This window comes from Camarhynchus parvulus, chromosome 1, assembly GCF_901933205.1.
Source record: "Camarhynchus parvulus chromosome 1, STF_HiC, whole genome shotgun sequence".
In the NCBI taxonomy this organism is placed as follows: Eukaryota; Metazoa; Chordata; class Aves; order Passeriformes; family Thraupidae; genus Camarhynchus; species Camarhynchus parvulus.
The window spans coordinates 68,635,226-68,659,222 of record NC_044571.1 but is presented as its reverse complement, the minus strand read 5'-3'; the positions used below and the strand labels follow the sequence as shown (position 1 = coordinate 68,659,222).

At 41.1% G+C, this 23,997-nt stretch overlaps 1 protein-coding gene across 1 annotated transcript in view; it reads right to left on the bottom strand.

Moving 5' to 3' along the window:
- Positions 1–12,174, bottom strand: part of UBL3 (ubiquitin like 3) — a 55,617-nt gene extending 43,443 nt beyond the window's left edge. The window contains exon 1 of the mRNA XM_030948266.1: positions 11,386–12,174. Coding sequence (XP_030804126.1) covers positions 11,386–11,412 — 27 coding nt within the window. The 5' untranslated portion in view covers positions 11,413–12,174. The remainder of the gene's footprint in view (positions 1–11,385) is intronic.
- Positions 12,175–23,997: the final 11,823 nt, after the last annotated feature.

Below are 23,997 nucleotides of genomic sequence, written 5' to 3'. Positions count from 1 at the left end.
ACAGCAAATTACTGTCCATAAATAAGCCTGATGGCTTTGACACTGATATGTTCAGTGTCTGTACCTTTATCACTACATGATTGTGTAATCACGATTTGTCTTTCCCTTTAAGTCCTTTCAGCTGCTACCACCACCCATCCTACAAACTGCTACACTACTCCAAAATGCCTACACTGACAAGTGAATGCCTCTTATCCAGCCACCCAGCAAGAACTACTTTGAAGCAATTCAAAAGACTTCTCTTCCCTGTCCCAATGGCTCCACAGACACGCTGGGGGGTTAGCCAATACAGCTTCCAACAGAACCCCACAAAGTAACTGCTGGCTTTATCCAAAAGTTAAACACAGGACAAAAAGACAAGACTATTTTTGGATTTTGAGTAAGTGATTTCTGCATAGAAAATTTTCAACTGCTACAACAAAGAGCTATAGGTCTTCCTAAAAACTGGATCCCATTTTTTGGAACATGCTACAATCCAGTTTTACAAGAAAAGTTATGATGTGATATAAAACACAGCAGAAAATGCTGTGCTCATTCAAGTATAATTCTCTATGTTCCATTTCCTACAAAACCTAGTCAAAGAAAAGAAAAAACAACTTCAAAACTGTACTTCAAATGGTCTTCATTTCAATATGTTAAGAATTACGAGATAAAGCAAGAAGTTTCTTTTGTTTTTCCCCTTTCCTGAAGAGAACAATAAGGGGGAACAAAATCACCTCCAAACCACAAGTTCATTATAAATAAAATTCATAATCTAGGACACTTATTTAAGCATCAAAGTCAGGACAGACATGCAGGAGCAGAATCAAGTATGAAAAGCAGCAAACTATTTACCTACACTCTGCCTTATCTGGCACTACTCAGCACACTGAATTATTCACTTTGGTGCTTGTCTGTTGGTTGTGGGCTTTTTTAAAGCTGACTTTGAAACTTACCAAGCAGCACATTTGGAGATAAACACACTGACTGATAATCATACAATAATTCTGTGCTCTATGCTTAGGGCAAGCTGTCTTTCCTACATTTCATTTCCTGAAAAAAAATTAATACAGAATTTAAAGGAGATAATTTAAGAATAAAACTAAATCCCCATGTCCTTGAACACTGGGAACTACTCTGGATTTTTTTTCTTCTCCTGAGATTGTTCCAGATTTAAACTGAGGGAATGCTATTTAAAAAGTAGGAACATGAAAATTGGCAGATATATTAAGTCAATATTTGACAATCAAGAGCTCAGAATTACTACTTTATCAAAAGATCAACAAAAACACATCAACAAAATCACATGATTCTCAAACAGCAAGGGTGGAAAGAAATACTAACATAACCCTAAAAACAAGCTCCCTCATATGCATTAGCCTCAAAACTTGCTTTTACAACTCATTAACAAATACAGTTACAACCTATGTCCAAATGTTCTTACCAGCATTTCTCAGTGTATAAATATTTCATTGTCTTTTCCCTGATTTTAATTAACTTGCAGTCCACAAGTCTTTTGAAATAAACCCTTCACATCAGCACAGAGCATGCTGGCTTAGCTGAAATGCTGGTAAAGTCATGCTCTGCACAGCCAAGACTGACAGGTACAGAAGATGCACCAGAGAAAAGCTGGCTTGAGAAATTTCAACAGAATTTGACTAAAATAAGAAATGTCATTTAAAAAAAATAAACCACAAAAAAACCACAAGAAAGTCTTGATCTTGTTTGAATTTTGACTCACTCCAATTCAAACTGTAAGATTTTATTCTCTGCAGCTCTGCTGCAGTTATCTAGCATAAGTATATTTGAGTGAAACTACATCTCCATAACATCCGCCATTTTTTATAAATAATAACCTTCTTCCCAAAAAATTGATGGATTTTTATTAAGTACTTGTTAAGAAGACTAGTATCACAGGAAGGCTGAAGATTAGGATTTATCATCCAAGAAAAGTTCGAACAATGCGAGGAGATAAGACACTGATCCAGTCTCTGAACAATGAGGAGGTGCTGAATAAGGGGAGGGGCAAAAGCACATGACTCTGGAAGAAGAGAGACAATTAAGCATTTACACCACAGGATGGATAAATATTGTTGAACAGTCAGATATTTAGGACCAGTTGTACTTCATTTAGCAAGTCGAGGGAGTTCCCCAATATGGGGTTTCAATGTATGACACAGCACTATGGTACATACACTACACTCACGGCAGCCGAACACACAAGATAAAATTGAAGGCCACAAAATCTGTACTGAAAGACAATCTAAGCTTAAAAATGCCAGGCTCTTTGCAGAGAGATATTTCAGTCCTCACAGTTAATTCAGGGACAGTTACAGCTGCACTTCTGGAGTCCACCCCCACCAAAAGCTCACCCTTAAAAACTTTCCACTCCTTACTCCTGCAGTTAAGTGCAAGGAGCACATATGCTGGGATCATCAAGTGCCTGCATGAGAATGCTGGAACAAGAATTATTGAGCAACTGCACTGCAGCCCTCTGTAGAGACTTCCCTGGCTATCCCTTGAACCACCTTCTCCCTTCCTAGTGAGAAGAAGCAAGTCAGAAATGACCGTCTCCAAATTAAAACAATTTTGCAAACACCTGCTGCCACTATCACCAGAGCCCTCACCACAACCTTGCTCACAGTTTACCAATCATTCCACCCACTACGATGACTACTTTGAACCTCCAAATAATTTCAAACATATGTAATTTGGAAAAAAAAAATTATACATTTGCAGACTTACATGAAATCCTGGTTTAGCCAGAAATATACTGGCCAGATGCAGTAAGCAGACAGAAGTCAAACCCAGTTGCAGTTTCTCTTTATTAAGAGCTCCTAGTTATCTTGTCATTAGTTATGAAAATGAGATCCTCAAAACAGAGTCAAATATCTCAGTAACAAACTGTTGTCTTGGTGCCAGACCTAACCTACTGCACTCAAAAACCTCAGTCTTATGTCTAGAACACCAGAAATACCCACTATCATATTCTTTTTTTTGAGATAAAAGCTTCCCTTCCTACTTTCTTGAGATTGAAATGAACTTGCATAGAGCTGACCTTACAAAAAATACTTGACATGACTTTAAATTATACAGGTGGTCTCTAAAACACCTTTTCTTGCAAATCCACAGCATGAAGCATAGACATTACAGCATATTTTGGTACAAAATCTTTGAATATTCATGTCAAACATTACTCCACTTATGTGCTGTAATATGGGTAGTGGAAGTTACTAATTTTGTGTTGGGACTTCATGTTAACATCATTACCACTGAATCATATGGACTTAGCAAAGGTGGATTTATTCCCCAAAGGTAAAATATTTTAATAAAGCTTTTTGCAAGTTTGGGGTTTATTGCCAAAAATACCTATATAAGTACGCAAAGTATAAATCACTAAAACTTGCAAGTCTGATAGAGTTTGCCTACACCACAGATCAATAACCTGGATTCAGAAGTGAGAGCTAAGCTTTCACTGTCACACCACACAGCTGTTATGATGCACAGATTAAAAATAAACTCACAGGCAAAACGACATAAATATTCAAATGAAATATGCCCTAAGTAATGTGTTGTGCATTCAATACAACCACCAAGCACTATTTCAAAAATTAACTTTATTTTGATGTAATTTTAATGTTACTGCCCATAAAAATAAGAATCCCATAAATAAAAGAAAATACTGCAACCAGGTATTCCAGACTTTAAAAGCACACAAAATCTTCTAGTTACTCTTTTAAAGCATATAAAAGGTAAGCATGCCTAAAAACTCCTGCACAATATTTAATCTTCAAAGAAATACTGAAAAGAAATGCTATTTTAGAAGAACTATTTTATAGTAATGTAATTTATAGTAAGTTTTCTGAGACTTACTAGTATATGCCACAAATATTTGCATATAGATTGGCACTAATCTACTGTCAAGAAGAGAATCCTGAATTTACAACCTCAGCTATGAAAGATTTTTGACTAGCACCGCACTTCACTATTTTATCACTATTCCATTATTTCTCTGTATTAAAAACATATGTCAGATTCTGGCGACAGATTAGGTAGTACCATCTAGAGCATATATTAAGTATCAGAAACAGATTATAGTGATGTGGATTTGTGCCAAACCACAGAGCATTACAACATCACAATTTTGCTGAGGAGACACCAACCAATGCTACAGTATATGGCTGTGAAGTACTGTTCTTTTTGAGAATAAATACACTGTTCTTTTCCATCTCAAAGAAGAACACACATAGCTTCCTTCAGTTTATTTTGAAATTGGTATCCCATTTTTACCAAGTGCTGGAGATAATTTCTTATGCAACATAAAACAGTTAATATTGCATAATGAAGACAGAAGAGCTTAGAGAAAAACTCAGGACTACTTCAGGAAAAAAAAAAAGAGAAAAAAAAAGAAAAGAAGAAAAGGAGCTTAGCTTTCATTTCCAACCAAACTGTCCATAGAGTCACAGACTAAAATCCAGACCCTCAGCTGCAGCTAAAGAGCACCCCAGGATAAGACCACCTTTGTTCCTCAGCAGCGGTCCAAGCCCTTGACATAAATCATACCAGCCCTGAGAGAGACTGAAACCATCAGAGCAGGTAGACACCAACACAAACAATTCCAGTTTGTATTTCTTCTGTGAACACCAAGTATCGTTTTGCCACCTCCATCCCACTAAGGCACAGAATTCTTGTTAGGTAGTAGTAAAACAAACCTACCAAACTCCCAGACAGAATCTCTGGTTTTACTTGGCCAATTTCTATGGGATACATAAAACTCAAGGAGTTTCTTGCTTGCTTCTGTCTCCATAACAACAGTGTCATGGAATAAAATCACAGCTAAACTCTGCCACAAGCCTTCCATTTAACTCTAAACTGAATCTCTCAAATAATTTTAAGAAAGTAGCCAAACCAAAACAAACCCACAAATGTAATCCTGTCACTGGCAAGCTATTTTCAAATTTCTTTACAGAAAGTAAGGAAAAAAGTCCAAGATGCTGATAGCAGTGTCAGAGCTGTGCAATCTGCCAAATCTTCATTTTACACAAAGTTTCTATCTGTGGAAAATGTACATTATTTTTTAAAATCACATTTTACAATATGTGTGGTGTCTTACTACAAACTGAGAGCGGGCCTTCACTGTGGATACTATACAAGCAGCTATAAATTTATCCTCTGTCAAGGAGCTAAACACAATCCCAGTTAGTGACCACAAAATACACCAAATTTCCACAAATTTATATAAGAGTTGTCAGTGCAACATTTAAGTATTTCTCCAGAACTATAGTTCTCAGGCTCACCAAACCTACAAATAAGGTCTTAACTTTTTCTTTAAGTATTGCTCTCAAAACCAAACAGACCTCCTAAATAATTAATCTACATTGTTAGAAAGCTTTTAGAGCAACTTTTCTCCCACTTCAAATTTCTTTTCAGATATTGAAGTGCATTGACATGCTGCTCATTTTCCAATGCTTTTAAAATGAAAACAACACAGCCATATTCCTTTAATAATTACAATGAGCTAAAGTTTATCCATGAAAAATTGTGTCAGGAAAGGCTTGCTACTTTAGTAGGCTCAATTAATTGCTGCAAAAACAAACTCAATGTGAAAAAGAATACTGATCAGCAGTAATGTCTTTCACCATATTCAGAATAAGAAATAACCAACCCAGTGGGTCCAATACTGTACTCGGAAGAGACTGAAAATAAGTTGAATTATCTCTTTTACATAAAACCACAAGAATGATTAGTCACATTTCAGTTATTTCTGGATTCCTGCAAGCTAGTGTAGCACTCGCAGGCTGAGTCAGAACCGAGGTCTCCATTCTGTTCACTGTTGCATAAGCAGATATAGAGACATCTCCAAAAGTTTACATTCTGAGTTTTACTGAGTAACAAAGCTGACTGACCAGAAGTATAAAACACGTAAATCCCACTGATTACAAATCTGAGGTGTAACTTCTTCCCATTCAGGCCCTGGCTGACCTGTCCAGTTACCACATGATGTCTGCTAATTTTTTAACATGCAGAATTGAGCATTCCTGTTGTAGATATGACTGTTTTCCTACACTCACATATACTCAGCATTTGTCTTTTGCCTCTCAGTCCTGCTGGAACCTGCCAGCAGCTACTTTCCAGCATTTCCAAAGTGGGAGGAGTTAAATCTCCTTCAGTATACCTTCCCTCCAGTATTTCATGAAGTTAGACAACAAAAGCAGAAAGAAACCAGTTCAGGTAATGACAACAACAAGGGTGGGTGGCAGGAAGGAAGGAACAGTTTATATCATCAGCCTACACTTCTATCTGTAGTATAGAGCTGCACCACAGCCCAGAATAAGGATCAATCCAACCACAGCTTACAGCTGCTCATCCCCAAAGAAAATGAGATGAAGGTCATACAAACATTGTTTCAGAATATGTCAGGTGAATTAATATTAATGTGTCACAAAGTTTCTCCTACAGCGTCATACCTAAAAATGTCAGTGGTTGCTAAGATGTTTCTTTTTGGTTGTTAGATACATTTTTAATCTGTGAAACAAAAAAAAGGTGGGTGGGAGAAATGATAAATACAAATAATTTTGGAGTATACCCAAACATATACACACTGAGGATGAGCTTTAGTAAGTTTATCCCTGGTCAGTGCTTCAAATAACAGAGAAAGATTCTTCATTTCATTACAAGAAGTACTGCAATATGCTACAAAGGCTCAACTGCCTTATATATTGGCTCAGTACATAAGGAGTCAGAAAGACACTTCAAGCTCTTCTTTCTAACACAGATCCCACCTCCAATTCCTCTCCAAGAGGAGAAAAACAAACCCAAAACAATCATTGAGAATGGCAAAAGATAGGCTACTAATTTCTGTTATAACCAGCAAACAATTGTGGAAAAAAATCAAAAAAGGGAAGAAAAAAAGACCCATACAGAAAAACTCAATTAGCTATTTTTATTACAGAATGTAATGAATTAGAACTTTCAACATGTGGGAGATATAAAAATACAGAGAAATAATCATACTTCTATTGCTACAAAAACATAAGGGACTGACTTAAGCCTGTTATGTACAAAGGCTACTAGGACTACAGTAATTTTCAAAACCACAAAAAGGATCCACTGAAGGCAAAAGGAAAAGCAGTTAAAACAGGAGAACAGAGATGTAGGACTTCTCACATTTTGTTCTGATACATTAAAGTGCTATAGTGAACTAATTACTTTCTATGTTCCAAGTGTATTATAATCCTACTGCACCTTTTATTCTTAAATGAAATAATTTTTCAAACTGAATGATGGCAACTAAACTCAGCTGCCATACAACCAGCTACTCCTTTAAGTCTCTCATATCTGAACCTTATTCTTGGATCCCAAAATTCTCTTACTGATGTAGCATCAGTTTCTGTCCATCCTTTTCCACTGTTAACCTCCATTACTATGTGTTAGAAACAAAGTCCTTATACATGTTCAACTATTCATCAACATTCTATATTAAATTTCCTAAAGAAGAAGATGCACATACAGATTTCCACTAAAGATGTTAACTCTAACAAGGAGTGAGCTGAGCAGGGTTTCTATTTGTTATTCTTCTTCCACCTACTGCCCCGTTTTAACATTGACCACATATAACCATTTTAGACCACACACTCTTCTACGTCTGCAAATGTCTCATACCAAACATTCAGTTTTCTTAAAAATAATCGCTCCCATACCACCTACATCTCTTAAGTATAGCATATGGATTGAAGAGCCATGCACATTAAATTTAAACCTTTAATTGTTTGGTAGATTCCAACATTTTGCTGTTTACCAAATGCAGAAAAACCCAACAAACAAACAAGAAAACAAACCAACAATAAAAACCCCGCCACGAGCCAAAAGCATCACCCTCTGTTACTGCCCAAACAGAAAAGGAACTGGATCTCCTAGAGGGCATGGAAAGAACTGCCCAGAAAGAAAGTGTTGGCAGAGTCTTTTCATACCAACATAAAACACACAGACTACAGGAAATGGTGGACACTGTTAAAACTTTTTAGTCATTTAGGCAGGCAGCTTTCTGTGGACTCCTAAAATCCCTGAAGAATTCTGACTGTCAGAAGTATTGCAGGCACACAGAATACAGAGAGGAAGCTTCCCAGATTCTGATAACTCCACTAAAATAAAGGGGATTATTCAATTGAGTAACAACTTCTTGACTGAGCATAAGTTTTTCATAGCTTGCTTTAAAATTGTCAGCTAGAGTGTTTAAATAAATATCAAACCATTTTCATTTTGTCCACTCGAAAAGCCAGTGTGATTAATTTCACAAGTCCATAAACCACTGTATGTCTATTTATCATTACAAAAGAAACACAACTTGCAAATAGCCCTGCTGTTATTCACAGTCAAATTCTAACTGCTACCAAATGGTAAAACTGATAAATTACCTGATTAAATTACTGAACATAATCAGAGATGCCCTGCTGCCACTACAGTCACCAGTGCATATGTGAAAAATTGAGCAAAACTGGGCTCTAGATATGCAGTTTTGTCTTCAAGAACTGCCCCAGACACATCTAGTCCTAATAAAGTTAATGAAACTACTCAGGTAGAGAGGTCAGTATCAGCAGGTTTCATTCCAGGAGTGGAGTTTTAAGCCATTGCTTAAGGAATAATGCTAAGCAATAAGGAAACATTGCTAAGGAATAATGCACCACAAACTTACAACACCGAGAATGTGGTGTGTCACTATCCAATTTATTAGTGGAATGCAAATGATAAAGTACTGTGTTAATTATTTAGGAAGTGATGTTGAAATGGTTAGCTGGTAAAAACTGCAGTAGTTCTGGAAACAAGTCAACTCAATGCCAGAGAACAGGAGACTGGGTCAAATTATGCCTACTCAGAAATCCAAAGCTTACTGGAAATCAGATAATTTACTGTTAATTTATGTACAGCAGATCATTCTCAAAGGTGGGACAGGAAGACAAATTAACACATTTTTAAGAAGCAGCAATTATATTATTATTATTATTATGAGCAGGTTAGTTCGTGAATCTGACATAAACAGTTTCAAACATTATTATTATTATAATGCTTATGTAATTCATAGCAGATTTACTAAGTATAATGGAGTCTTCATAAAATGACACTCCATCACACTGCTGCCAGCTCCTACAGAAATGGGAAATCAATTTTTTGCAAATGCAAATTACACAGTGGGTGGGTAAGAGAAATGCAAACTGCAAAATCCTACACTAAATAAAAACATATATAAACATGGTGACAGCCTGGTAAGGGCTCCTCTTCAAATAGCTAAGGAATGGCAATCCCATTTTCCTTCCTGAAAAAACTCCTTTCAAATATGGAGGATGGTGACAAAAGGAGACCAAAAATGAGTTTTCAAGCAATCTTTTCATAAAGTAATATTTATTATTTGTAATTAATAACTGGAATTCCTACAGCCCACTTCAAACTTTCAGAGAGAAACTGCATCTAAAAATGCAGACACTAAGAGAAAAATGATCCCATGACAGGCCAGAAAATATCTATTCATTTAGTTAAATTCTACCGACATTGGAAACATCTTCATTCAAATGTTTTTGTAATGACTCAGTATTTAAACATCAGTATGTATAACAAGCTTCTTCCTGATTTGAATAAACAGAGCAGCATTAGGCCCAGCTACCCCCAGCAGTGGTATTCTCATTACACTGTAACAACACAAGGAAATAGTTTTCGTAGAAAAAATTGTATTTTGCCTATCTTAAAATCTGTGTACTCTGTAGCAAATGTCAAGCATTACAAGCCGAGCGGCAGCAGCGGGACTCCCAGGCAGGCAGGCAGGCCCCAGGAGAAGCACGGAGGTGGCAGCTCAGCCCAGGGTGACAGGGAGGAGGAGTGTGTTTCATGTCACAGTCAAGGGACTCCTCCAGGCAACTTAAAAAGCAGCACTGAGAGATTTGCACCTAATCCTCCACGGCCCAGGCGAGGATTTCTGTGATATAACGCTAGACAGCCACGTGCAGGAGAGAAGGGGGTTCAAAAGGCTCGAACAGTCAGAGAGAGAGAGAGACTAAAAAGAAATACGTGAAAACTGATAGCTGGGGAGCTTATTGCCTCTGAGTTTAAATCCTTTCATCACTTTTTTCATCCAGTGGAGGCAAAATTTATTTGTAGTATTTGAGAAAGGCAGAGGGAAGAAAAGAAAAAACCTGTAAGCTTATAACTTGCTGTTTGATCATCCTCTGTACCTTACTGTTTCTGCTTTTTTTTTGGTCAAAATTCACTCATTGTGACTGCTGTACAAAAGCTGTGAAGGAAATACAGAAAGCAAGCAACTAAACAGATACCATTATTTCAACAGCCCAGTTGCAATCCATACCCCAATTAACTGTACATCAATGACTTAAGCAAGGGCTACTCGATTTTATTGTTCTCACTATCGGGGCAGGTTGCACCCACAAAACAGAACTTCATCCTCAAATTTAAAAAACCCCAAAAGCACAGACAAGTCCTCTGCTTCTGGGGAGGTAAAAAAAAGTACCTTTAAATGTGAACAGCCATGTGGAGATACGTGAAAATATTCTGCTGTAAGAATAAAGAATTAACATACCAAACTGCAGCTACAAGTTCGTGGGTGTTTTTTCCAATTAAGTGACTTATGAAAATATATCTTGATTTATGGAAATACATACAAATGGAGAAAGTCGTGCTGAACGGAAGGTTACCTAGCAGACCTGATTCACCCTACCTCCTCACGATCTGCTATACCTTCCTGATTTAAATGTACCGAGCCGAGTATCCAATACAAGCTGAAGTACAGTCCGCCATAAGAAGTACTAGGAGTGCCCTTGAAAAATGTCCAGATTGCAGCTAGTGCACAAAGGACCTCGCCATGAAAATAAAGCGCATGAAAATTTCTCTCTCGCTCTTGAGCCGGCAGCAAGTGAAGAGATTAACTTCCCATCAACATCGGAAGACAAAGCGTTGTCAAGACACAAGCCAAGTTTAAGACGTTTAGAAAGAAACAAAGGGAAAAAAAAGAAACGGGTCGAGCAATTAATCCCGAATACTCTGCTTACTATTTATCTCCTCCCAAAAAATGCTCGACTGAGCTGAAGAGCAGTACTGCACGATACAAGCGGGATCACCCAGGTACTGACTGCCATAGGTAAAGGAGTCTGGCATCCCCCTTCCCCCGCTACACGGGAGGCGACGCTGCAGATCTCCCACTCCATCACCAAAAAGCGAAGCAGAACCAGCATCTGGAGCGGGAGGGGGAAGGTAATTAACTGGGAACTTTATGTTCCTTAAATATGCAACCAAGACCTTTTTTTTCTTCCCACGCCCCTCTTATTTCCATGTTCTCTGTCAAAACCAGGCTGAAATAAACGTTATTCTATAATATAACTGTTAAATAAGCAGTACAGCACTCACCATATCAGCTGGAACGCTGCTGGACATTTTGATGTTACCCTAAATGGCTTAAAATCAACTTAAAAAAAAAAGGGAAAAAAAAAGCGCAGCAGCACCAAGAGCAGCCCGCTGGAGATCTTCAAGATGCAAAACCGGTGTCAGTATCGGAGGCAGCAGCTTCCACGTCCCCTACGCGAAAGAGGTGCCCGATAAGCAGCGGGGAAGGCGGCCGGCTGAGGAGCAGGAATATCCAGGGGCAGCGGTGCCGGGCTGGACCGGAGGAGCCAGCGGGAGACCAGAGATGGCAGCAGACCCCTGTCAGCGGCAGCGGCACCAGCGGTGCCAGGTAGACCAGGCAGCAGGACTACACCGCCACATGAGCCGCGTGCGGGCTTTTTCCCCCCTTCTCGCCCTCTGCCTTCTCTCCCAGCCTCGACAAATGACGACGGGATGATTCACACGGGATAATAGTGCGTCCAAGTCACCTCCTCAGTCGGCGCAGGCGACCCGGGCGCGCAGGCAGGACCTGGCTCCTGCCCTGGGCGGCGGGCAGGGAGGCGGGAGGGCCGGGATGGGCCCGGGGCCGCTGGGGAGGACGCCGGGTTGCGGCCCCCCCTAGGCGGTGTGCGGCATCCAAGAGCGTCCGGCGGGGACGCGGGCCGGGGAGGGAAGGGAGGGAGGGCGCTCGGAGGGGAGAGCCCTCCCCCGCGGCGCTCGGAGGGGGCCGGGGGGCGTTCGACGGCGGCCGCCTCCCGCAGCCTCAGCTCTCCGCTCGCATCGCCGCCGCCGCCTCCTCAGCCCGCCCTCCCTCCCTCCCTCCCTCCCTCCCCTGCCTCGTCCGCCGGCGGCTCCGGCCGCCCCCCGAGAGCCGCGCTGCGAGCCGGAGGTGCCGCTCCTTCAGCGCGATCCTCGCCCGCAGCCGCCCCCTGTCATCTTCGGCTCAAGCCAACATGGCGCCCGCCGAGCCGAGCGAGGGGACGCGGCAGGGGAGACACGGACCCTCCGCCGCCGCCTCCGCCACCCCCGCTCCCCGTCGCGTCACACGCCGCCGCCCCGCGCGGCACCATGGGGCTTGTAGGCAGCCGGGGCCCTCCGCCGCCGGGGCGGGGCCACCCGCCCTCCGCGGGCCCGGCCCGGCCCGCCCCGTCGCGGCAGCCCCTGGGCCCCGCCAGGCTCCCGCAGCGTCGACCGGAGCGGCTCTGAGGGGCTCCGCGGCACCGGCGGCGCCGTTTCCCCCCCGGACAGCAGAGACGCCCCGAGCTCCACGTGAATGGGCGCCTTCCCCCCACGGGCGCTGCAGCTCCCTCAGGGGCGTTCTGGCGCTCCTCTCGCAGCCCCTGCCGCCCGTAGCGGGTGCCGTTCCCGGAGGGTGGGCCCGCGCTGTCCTCTTGGACGGCTTCCAACCAAAAAAAACCAAAAAAACCCAACCCTACTGATTAGCATGGAATGCTAAGGGTTTGGAATGGAGCTTAAAAATCACCTAGTCCTAACCCAACCTGCCCCTAGACCAGGTCGCTCAAGGCCATATCCAGGCTGGCCTTGAACGCTGCCAGGACTGGGGCATCGACAGCCTGCCTGAGCAACCTTTTCCAGCGCTTCACTACCCTCTGAGTAAAGAGTTTCTTCCTAATATCTGTATTTTCCCTCATAATGTATATACTCATTACTGCTTGTCGTATTACCCATTGTCCTATCATTACAGTTCCTGACAAGAGTCCCTCTACAGATTGCCTGTAGATATGCTACATTTTCATGTTATTGTTTTTATTATTTTGTGCCCCAGATCTTCAAGTCTGGGCCTGTAAATCACATTTTTTTTTTTATTTCTCATTCTCACATTATTCTTTCGGTTTTCATGAGGGTTTTTTTTTTAATTATTGTAATTATTTGAAATTTTTGTTTCTTTTTTTCCCCCACACTCTGTAGTGTTAATAATGAAAAAAGCTCCTGTCAGATTCACAGTGCAAACAATGACTGCTGCCTTGGAAGCACTCTGAGAAAGGGAACTCCCTCATCATGTCAAATTCCCCTTCAGAAGCCACCTTGCTTCCTGAAGAGCTCTGCATTTTGTTACAGACCCAACTTATCAGAAACTGTGTCTGCAACTGGTGTTTTATCCATTATTCCAGGCAGCTCCTGGAGACCAGCATTCAACAAAGAAAGACAGTGCCTGATGAAAAGTGCACTGTAGCTCAAATACACACCAAAAAAAATCCACACAAGGCACATGTCTACTGAAGAAATGAGTTGGCCTTTTGAGAGGGGTGTGGATAGGCACATTCGCATACCAAGACTGTGAAACTGTCCAAGAAAAAAAAAATAAATCAAGAAAATGAAGCAGATGGTGACAGATGGTTCCTTTGTGGACAAATCTCATGTAAAACCACAGGAAATTAAGACAGAGTTGTTCTCTTTAATTCTAAAAGTTCGAGTCTGCCTTTCCTCTGTAGGACTTCATGCTGCAAAGGCAACCCGCTGTCCCTTGCAGGGGTTATGATTCTTTACTTTGTACTCTGCCCCAAAATAGTTCAAAACTTCTGACTTCAGAAGACAGATCTGATAGCAAGCAGCCCTGTTTGATGCCTGGGAAAAGAGTTGGGGGCTAACAGAAGTGGCCCTATGTGTGTGATCTCTGTGAGGATTCTGTACTGCCACATTGTGTGACTTTAGGCGTGTCACTCCCTCTCTTGTCAGCCGAATTTGCTTCGATAGTACATTTTTGGGAGTCAGTGACAGCCCCAATCTCAGTCAGGCCCTCTAGACACCAACAGGATGAGAGGTCTTGTGTTTGTGGGAATAGCAAGCTGTTGAAGCACCACTTACTCTCTCTCCAGTTGGGTATCCTTGAGGGACAGAGATAGTACAAGAGGGGATTCGAAGAGATGAGACTTGAAAGATGGCTCTCTATTTCAAAGATTATGCATTCCTGGTATCTGTGACTTCCTGATTGAATCAGTGACAGACTAAGGAATTATAAAAGATCTTGCTTAGTAGAGTTTATCCTTAGAACCTTACTAATGTGAGCTTTTCCCTGAAAAACAATCAAACAAAAAAACCCCAAAAAACTTACATACAACAGCTTAAACTTAATCAGGATCATAAGATCTGCTCCAAGGCCATCCTGCAGACCAGCCCTTCACTCCTCTCAGACAGCAGCCCTGTACAGGTGCCTTGAGGTGATCCAGGTAATTTAGGAAGTGCCCTGCCCATACCATTCCTGCTAGCACTGTTAGAATAAGGGCAAGAGACCAGGCACCACAATTGCTTTACAGGCACCGCACATCACAGCTGTCTCCTGATGTAAACTGAAATTGGTGGCAGCGCAATTATATCCTTGGCCACTTTGTGACTGCTGAGTTTCATGGCCCTTCCCACCTCCCCTGCTACAAGCAGGCAACACAGACAGTGGGGCTTTGTAATCCTTTGCAGCTCAAAGGGTGGATTGCCAAAGACTATGTGGAAATACCCTTCCACTGAACATCAAGAAGTCCATGTGCCCAAGCAAGTCAGGCAAGTAAGGACAGCAGCAAGTACAGGCAAACTGGATGCAGGGTCAGCAAGGCAAGCAGGCAGCAGCAGGGCACATCTGCTCCACTGGAGTTGGCTCTTTCTGACGTTCAGATGGAGGAACTCTTCGGTGGTGCATAATGATAAACACATCCAAAGGACATAACCACAGGAAAGAAACCAGCATGATTCTATGGGTTTTGCTTTTTTGCCTCTGTTTTAGCAGTCCAATAAGAGGAAGGATCATGTGTTGGTGAAGCAGCGGGGTACAGGAGGAATCAAGAGTCCTGACTACTTTGAGTCTCTTCTGCTTTGCGTATGCAGTCGACTTGGTCAACTTTTCTGCCAAGTGTTGCCTAAATGAGGATCAGCTCCTCTCTTTGATACACAGCTGTACTGACCAAGAGATGTCAATTACCTTTTTAATGATTATTTTGATTACCATCTATTTGAATCTACAGTTATGATTGTTGGCCAGAATGCTCTAGTATTAGGCACAGCACAATAAAAGTACATATCGTGTCCTGCTCTGAAAGGTTCATAAGTCTAGGTTTGCCCAACAGCTGATATTTATGTCATATTCAAATGACTGGTTTTTCCCCTGGCTCTTATCTGTGATGACAAAACACAAATGAATGGAGGGTCTAGTACAACTGGTACATGCTGGAAGTCATTTCAGGGTGATTGTGTGATGGGCAAATATATAAGAAGAGTTGCTGGATGATGATCCTGGTAGAAGTTGCACTACATATGATGACAGGGGTAAAACTTACCAGTTTTGTAGAGGTGCGGTCACATATGCTTGAAATGCAGGGTGGTCAAATATAAAACAGAAAAACGATCTTTTCTCTTTGGCATGTATTAAGAAGTGCTGTTATGATAGTATTAATTTCACATTTGCAGAGAGAGGAAATGAGAGTTGTGGTCAGCAGTTGTCTGGAACAAGGGACCCTGCAAAAGTATAACCACAGGTTCAGTCTGTGATCAGCTTGCAGATAAATCCTGAGCAAGTGCTACAGGCATATACATCTGAAAACAAATCTTTTCCACATCCAAAGATCAAGGAAAAAAAAGGGAAAATGCTGTTCAAGAGGAATGCTAGCAACATAGGAAGCTTAAAAGGCTATTCTGTTTTTGGGGTCTAATCCTGTACTCAGATGCACAAATCTTATTTCTATTGTCTCCTTTACAGAACCGTCATTTGAATTTGGACATCCAGGAACAAAATCATTCATCATTGCTACTTTGGCAATTTATGGGGGAAATTGACGAAGTATACAACTAATATTTCATTCCTTATTTGAAAAACATGACATGACACAAGTAGAATTTGGCCATTCTGTATTCCCTTAGAGAAGAATTGTGGCAGGTATTTACAAGTAGACTGAGCTGCGGATTAAGTGTTTCATGGCCATCAGTACTAGCTGAAAGCTGACTCTGTACTGAGACGTGCTCAATAGAAATAAAAGGTCTGCTATACTAAATCAGATTAGTAGTCCAGCCAATGTGATATCCTGTCTCCAGCAGTGGCCAGCATCAAATGCTTCAGAGAAGGACACACAGACCCTCACAGTGGACAATCACGTTACAATCATCTTATTTGCTAGGTTTCCACTGCTGCCAAGGCTGCCAGAGAGGCTGGTTTATGCCCTGGAGCACAAAACTTCATGTCATTTATAGCCTTAATGGCAGCATAACCCGCTGCTGACATGTGAGACCGATTGCCGTTTTTCAGAAGAGCAGCACTCTCTCCCGAGTGTTGTAATTGCTGGGGCTGGAGACCACATCGAACCTACATCCCACGACTGACACTAGAAGCTTCCAACCCAGTACTGTCCTCCAGTGTTTTCCTTTGGAGGCAGGCTGTGAACAGAAGCATCTTCAGGAGAGGTAGCACAACATCAGGAAATTTCTCTTAAGGCGATTTCTGATTTGCCTCCAGATTTTCAGAGCACTCGGAGAAGGTGAAAGGCTCCCAAGACAAAAGATTTAATTCTTTGGGGTTTGGCCGTGGGACAGATCAGGATTCTTTCCCTCTCTGGCAGCCACAGCGGCAAGATATCCAGGGCAGCAAGGAGTGCACCAGGTTACTCAACAGGATACTTTTAATACCTTTGTAGAAACATGTGGCATTTTTTTTTAACTCTTACAGAGCCAAGTTTGCATTCAACTCGGTATGACTCAGACACACTGAATTCAGGCACCTTACAACGAAGTGTTCAGGCAAAAATCTGTGCTAGAAATGAGGGCTGGATCCCACAGAATGCTTGCCACCCACTGCTCCTATACTCTGCTGGTTTCTCATTCTGGCTGCTGCAAAAAACTCCTATTTTCTGTGTTCGGATTTATTTTTTTTAAACTAAACTGACTCCTTTCCCCTTGGAAGAACATTGATTTTTGCCTGTTTGCTGCTCCTGTGTGAAGCCAAACCAGCATGTGGGTCCTATCAGCCTCTCTGTCAATGCCAGCAGGCTTCTGGGAACAGCATTCCTCAGGTCCTCACCTTTCTCTGAGCCAGCAGGAAGGCAACAGAAGGACCTCTGAGATTTTGCAGCATTTAGAATACACACTGCCAGGCAGAATCATGGTTTATTTATCTATTTTTTAAGTTATTCATCAGATTGATCTTGCTGGAAAATAAAAACACAGAACCAGTTTAAACCAACTCACATTGTTCCTCTGAATGCCCCAATTTGCTTTAAGGGTTTATTTTCCCCCCTCACATCTGCAGTACTCGTGTACAAACAGAAGATGATAAGAAACAACTGAGTGATACTGAGTGCCCGAGGTTATTCCTGACCTTCCTGATGCAGCTGAACCAGGCAGGACCCGTGCTCTGCCACTCTAGTGGGTGTTTCTGAGATATGGCATAGTGGTATTACACTTAGCGATGCCACAAATTATGTCAGGTAACTTCTAAGGGCAGAGGTGAGGACTGAAATAAGAGGTTACAAAGGTGGAATAAGAGCAAGAAGTCCCCAAGCCTGTTTTAGAGAGTATTCTAATCACCTCCAGAGTTCTGGAGGTGGCTTAATTATCCGTATACCTAGGAATACATGGATACATCTGTCCAGTTCATACAGAAAAATAAAACAGTTGGGACAGGTCCCTTATTTTACAATATATAAGAAACAGGAAGGAGAAATTTTAGCAGAAAAGCTTCCATCCTGGATCAGCTTCCTGACAACAAGGGGGAACTAGGGGGACCATTGAGGTTACACTACAGCTTGGAACTTGAAACTTGAATTTAACAAAACATAACTGTAAAATGCTCTTTAATATCATGAAATAAATACGTGGAAATTAAGAAGTCCTACACAACTGATTGCAAGAGTTATGGTGGCAAAAATTATTACAATTTTTCAGAGAAGAGGGAGGTCAAAGATCATGAAAAGTGCCATATCAAATTAAATGACAGCTCTGCAGAAAAAGGAACAAGAATTTGTGGCTTTGGGGAATGCCGGTTGCAAAACTCAGTGCTGCAAAAGAAATTGTCTAGAAAAAAAGTGGAGAAAAATGTGTGGTTAGTGTGACACTAAAGCATAAGAAAAAGCAGTAGAAAGAGAAAACAGTAAGAAGAACAGTAAGAAACAGTAGAAGAGCACCAAGTATCAGTCTCAGACCAATCAAGGATGTAAAAGGAGAATGGTTTCATAAAACCGATGTAAAACTGTTTGTTAAACATGAAGGCTAAAGCTCAGATTGTTTGTTGGTGCTACCAGGATCCCAGCTATTGTTTGTGCCTTACATGAGCCGCAGCAGCCCAAGGCTGAGTGTAGCCTATTAGTTGTGCTGAGCCAGAGTCGACAGGGACCCTGGGGTACCAACTGTGTTTTATCATCTCTCTGTCCTGCTGACTGCAGCAGGTTATTTTTTTACACTAATAGGCAGCTAGGTTAATTTTTTTTTTTTACTGTAAGGGTCTCCAGTGGGCAGCTAAACATTAGTGAGCTCCCATTATAGCAAAGATTTACTATTTATAAAATTAGTACTAAAAATACTAAATTGAAGTAAGAAATAATTTTTGCTTCTTTGAATTTCATGTTTGTTATCTGTTCTACATTAGAACTATGCGAGTTTTTTTTTTTAATTTAAGGACCTTCATATGCCTGTACTTTCAGGCTGTTACTTATATGCATATGTATATATACTTAAACATATGTTTATAAAATTCTCAATCTGTATGCACACATACATATTAATACTCTGAACACTTTTTAAATTAGCTGAAGCACTCAGATAGATTACATGCAAATCTAATTGTATACTACTTGAACTGAAACAAAAACCCAACCCAGAATTTGCACTGAGGAGTTAATTGTTGTTTACATAAGTTATGTCAGTGTAATATAATATTTTATTTGCCCTATATTCTATCATTCATTAGCCTTTAGATCAGAAACAATATCTGAATGAAGCAGTGTCTAGAAATGCTATTTTTAATTGGCTAAAGAGATTGGTTGACCTCTGGTAACTGGTCACTGTTGTTGGGGAGACTCTCCATGAGTGGTGGTGCATTGTTTAAACATAATGGGACAACAGTCTCATGTCATCCATAGGATATGGAGACACCACAGTTTTGTGTTTCTTTTACTTTATTACTATACATGCGAGGCACAATCGACAAAGACTTCCTGAGGATGAATGTTGTCAGTATATGAAACACTGAATAACTGCTTTTTGTTTTGATGAATGGTCCCCTTTCTCTCAGATTTAAAGGGGAAAGTACAGAAAAAAAGTAGTAGCTCTGGGGAACGGAGTCTTGAAGATAGGATTCTTTTTTTTTTTAACAGACTGTGGGCTGCATTAAGTTCTTATGATAATTTTATATTATTATGACTCCATTGATATAATCTAAGTTATTCCAAGCTTACAATATAATGTTAGGGACTGGGAAAATGATTAGGAAGCTGAATTCCGTGTTACTTCCAAGCTCACAGACACTTGGGTCCTGAATGTTACCAGTGTTGGGACTGATTTTTTGTTTCTCTATTTTCACTTTTATTCATCACGAGAATGAAACCCAAGAGAGACTGATTTCATTCTAGCCTCCCTTTCTCATTCCAGTCCCAAGGCTTCTGTGGACAGTAATAGGTATTTGTGTTGCAGAGACAACTGCTCCCAAAATAGCCAGCACTAGAAGTCTTCTAATTGGTTTACTGTCAGCAAAAGAGCAACAGAATCTGAAAGACTGAGTGGACAGGTTTTACCATGTTTGAGTTTGTTCTATGTACATGTAGTTGCTTTGAAAGAACTTTATTTGTTTTTATTAATCTTAGTTTTATTAATTTATTGAAATTATTTTAATGAAAAGTTCAATAAAAGGAGGCTTTGTCAGACACCAGTGTCACTGCTCGATTATGTTGTGTGTGTCATTGGCAGTGGGCTGGTGCCTTGGGTGCCAGCTGCAGGCACAACAGATAAATGAGGAGTAATAGTGTCAATTCTTGTCCATGCACAAAAACTGGGACCACACTTTCAGATTCCCTTTAGCATAACTCTAAGGGTGGGACTCAACTCATCTAAATCTAGTCCTCTAAAAATACTGGATATCATATCTAAACTACTTTTGCAGCCTCTATCAGTGGAGCAGGGTACATCCATCACTTTGACCTCTTAGATAAGATTCTTGACTTCCTTCTATTGACCAGTTTGAAAGCTTTTAAAAGTCTAGATGCTTAATTTTTATACAGCTGAAGATAACCTTTGTGAATTCTCTCCAATCTCTCTCACTTCTCTCTACCAGCATGGTGTTTTCTGCTCCCCTCTCTTCTCAGCTGGAAAGTTAGCCATGATTTGATGCTCAGGGCTGTTCTCCACTAACCCATCCAGACCCTGGCATTGTTCATGCTCCAGAGTGCTGACATCCAATTCCAGGAAGGCTGCAGACATTTATGCCTGCCTGAACCTTCAGCATGAAAGTAGTACCACCATGGCTGGAGTCAGTGGGCACAGGCTGGAGGAATTACCTAACAGAAGCAGAACTGGTTACATACTTAAGCAGGTGCAGAAACTTTGGCAGGATCAAGGCTTAAATAACAATTACCTCAAGGCAAGAAAATGTTCTTCTTTTGTTTCCTTTACTTTCTATTGTCAATTAACTCGGTTTTCAAACTGATGAATGATGGAGTAACTTTGGATGCATTACAATCATGGCATCACTTGAAAGGCCTCAGTGCTCTCCCAAGAGAGGTGAGAAGGTTATGGGCGGCCTGTTCTGCTAAATGAGTCTACTCAGTGATCACAGCATGTGCTCTGGAGTCTGCCACATCAAGTCCTTGGGGTGCAGCCTGGCTGCTATTAAACTGTATGGGCAGAGTCCCGTTACCCAGGTGAGAGTTGCATCAGGTCTGAATACCTTTCATTTTCCCAGAAAGATCCTTATGTAGGACACCGAGGACACAGTGAGGGAGCTGATTGTTACAGGTTTGTTGAAAAAGAACAAGAGGACATGAAATCTTGGAGAAAATATGCCTAGATTTTTTTTTTCATAGCTTTAATATGGCATATAATGTGTGTATGCTTCCTAGTTCACTGCCGCAGATTTCTCTGCAGATGCAGCAAGAGGCAGTTCTTAAGCAGAGACTGGTTACACAGAATATTAGGGTATTTCAAGGGTATTAAAAATGCCGCTAAACAAAGATCTTGTTCACTCACCCTGCCCTTTCTGTGACAAATGACTGCAGTAAAAGTGAACTCCTGCTTTTCCTTATTTATGAAACACCTCTTCCCTTTTGTATAAAAAACTAATATTCCTGTGCTTTAGAAAGTGTATAAGTGGCAGTTGAGAGAGCGGGTGAAAGCTATACATTAGAGTGGTGGAACGAAGCAAGCACTGAAAAACAAAAAGCTATTCAGATGTTCTTTTTTTTTCCCTAAAAGAAAAGGAATGAAAACTCTCATCAGACTGAATTGTTCCACTCCTGATTACTGTGTGTAGCATGATGAAACAAAAAATGCATTTCCATTTCAGCTTTTGCAGGCAATATGTGCCTGCAAACCTTTTGATAAAGAACTGATTTTCAAAGCAGCACATTCCTGTAGGCTGTCAGTGATCCAGCAGAGCTCTCACGCTGCTTTGACTTTTCCTCCTCCCAAGAGTATCAGACCTTTACAATTCTTTCTAGGATCCTAGCAAATTTAATAATATAGGCAAACTTCTCTACAGATTGATTTTGGATTTACAAGGCTCCTGGCTGTTTGCTTGCAGAGACATAACCAAGAGGCAGAATTCCACATATCAGTCTTGAAAAAAACAACCTCATTTGCACCAAATAGATTTTACTCTTCAACATCTTCACAACTGAAACTGGCAATGTGTCACACTTAGCCATAAACATTTTTTCAGGAAGAAACTGGTCTCAAATAAGCCAGTTTAAATAAGATCAGCAAAACCATCTCCAGTAATGCCATCTGGTGACTCTTAATCACATTTGAGTGTAGAATATTGAAAATATGAGTCAGGCTAGAAAAGACATGAGGAAAAACAGTGTGAGCAGGGAAGTGAAAGAGTATTAACTAAGAGTGGCTTGCAGGCTGTAGGATGGAGAAGAGCAATAAAGAGGAACATGTAGCAAAGCAATTCATGAACTCAGGGACTAAGGCAATACTTTCTCATTAAAATGCAGCCATGTACCAACACCCTGCCCATTCTAATGTCTGGTTTTGGCTTAGTCCTTATGTGCCACCCAGGTACTGAGGCAGGTGCAGAGGTGAAAGATCAGTGCGGAGTTGAGCATTATGTGTTTGCATCAGTCTCACCAGCACTGGACTGTCCCTCCCCTGCCTGGTGAGCCACAGCAGCAACATGTGCCTCCTGGAAGTACATGAGAATCCATGAGCCACCATTGAGTCAACTGTATTTTCTAAGCCACTGGCAATGTTTTGTAGAATTTGAACTTTTGTGTGTGAAGTGGTGAGATTCTTTTTCTTTTCCACATTTGTTTTTTCTTTTCTGTAGTTGAACCCTTAAACAAATAACAGCCTGTAGCAGCTTGTGTCAAGAGTAACAAGAAGGTGGCTGACACCTGTACTAGTTTGAAGAAACAATTTAAAGAGTTTGGTTGTGAATTCTTCTGCAAAGCAATTTTATTTTTTTTTTCTTGCTGGTATGTATTGTTAGATTCAGTTTCATTTCACTGTCTGTGATGCCATTCCTTCTCCACAATAACCATCCAAGTGATGCATCTCAAGTTTGCTGTATCAGGGAATGTTGACAAATAAATGAATGTGCTGTTTTCTTTGGCATTTAAACCTTTTATTCTACCCTCTAAGCTAAAGACAGGTGATTTCTTAAAATGGTTTTGCATGATAGCAAATATAAATAATCAGTTAAAGTGACAGTAGAGGTGAGATCTCTATAGACTAGGAAGTTATTAGAAAAAGAAATTTAAAAGGTGAGAGAAGTTTTCCCATTTTAAAAATACTTTCCAATTAGTTTAATAGGATTTGATGCAATGTTTTACAGTTTGATGAGCAAGTAGCTGAATAGTTTGGGCAGCATGTGTCTAATCTTGTTCTGAATATTTTGTTTTCTTTAAGCAGGTAGCAGAGTGTGCATCTGTCTCTTCATTACTGGCCTCTGTTCTCACACTCTTTCTTTTCCTTATTCAGGCAAAATATTTTTGCACATGCTTAATCCCAAGAACATCATTAATCCCAGGATCTTCATGTGTGGAAACTAAGGACAGCTTTCAGTACTTTATTGGCCTGTGCTGGGACACCCAGGGACACATCCCATAGGAATCCATCTATCCTGGGAAAGTCTGTGCTGTGTGGTCTGTGTGTGGGATTGACTTCTGCTGGCCAAGGGTGTGGAGGTGACAACCTCTCCTGTGGCCATAAGGCAGCCATCGGGTCATGCACAGTGTGGCCTTGAAAATCAGGCTTAAGCACCTGCTCTGGACACTAAATTCAGGAAATTAGCGAACTGTTCAGGTGATCTGTTCTAAATGTCAAGCCCAAGCAGTCAGTTTAAGTCCATCTTGGATGTTTCAGCATGGTGTCTGCTTGTAAGATCTGCAGTGTGGCAGGTCTGGGTCCAAGTCTGGTTTTTTTCTCACATTTTCAGAATGAGTCCTGACTTTGCAGCTGTGAAGAACAGGGCCTCTGAAACACCTCTTGACT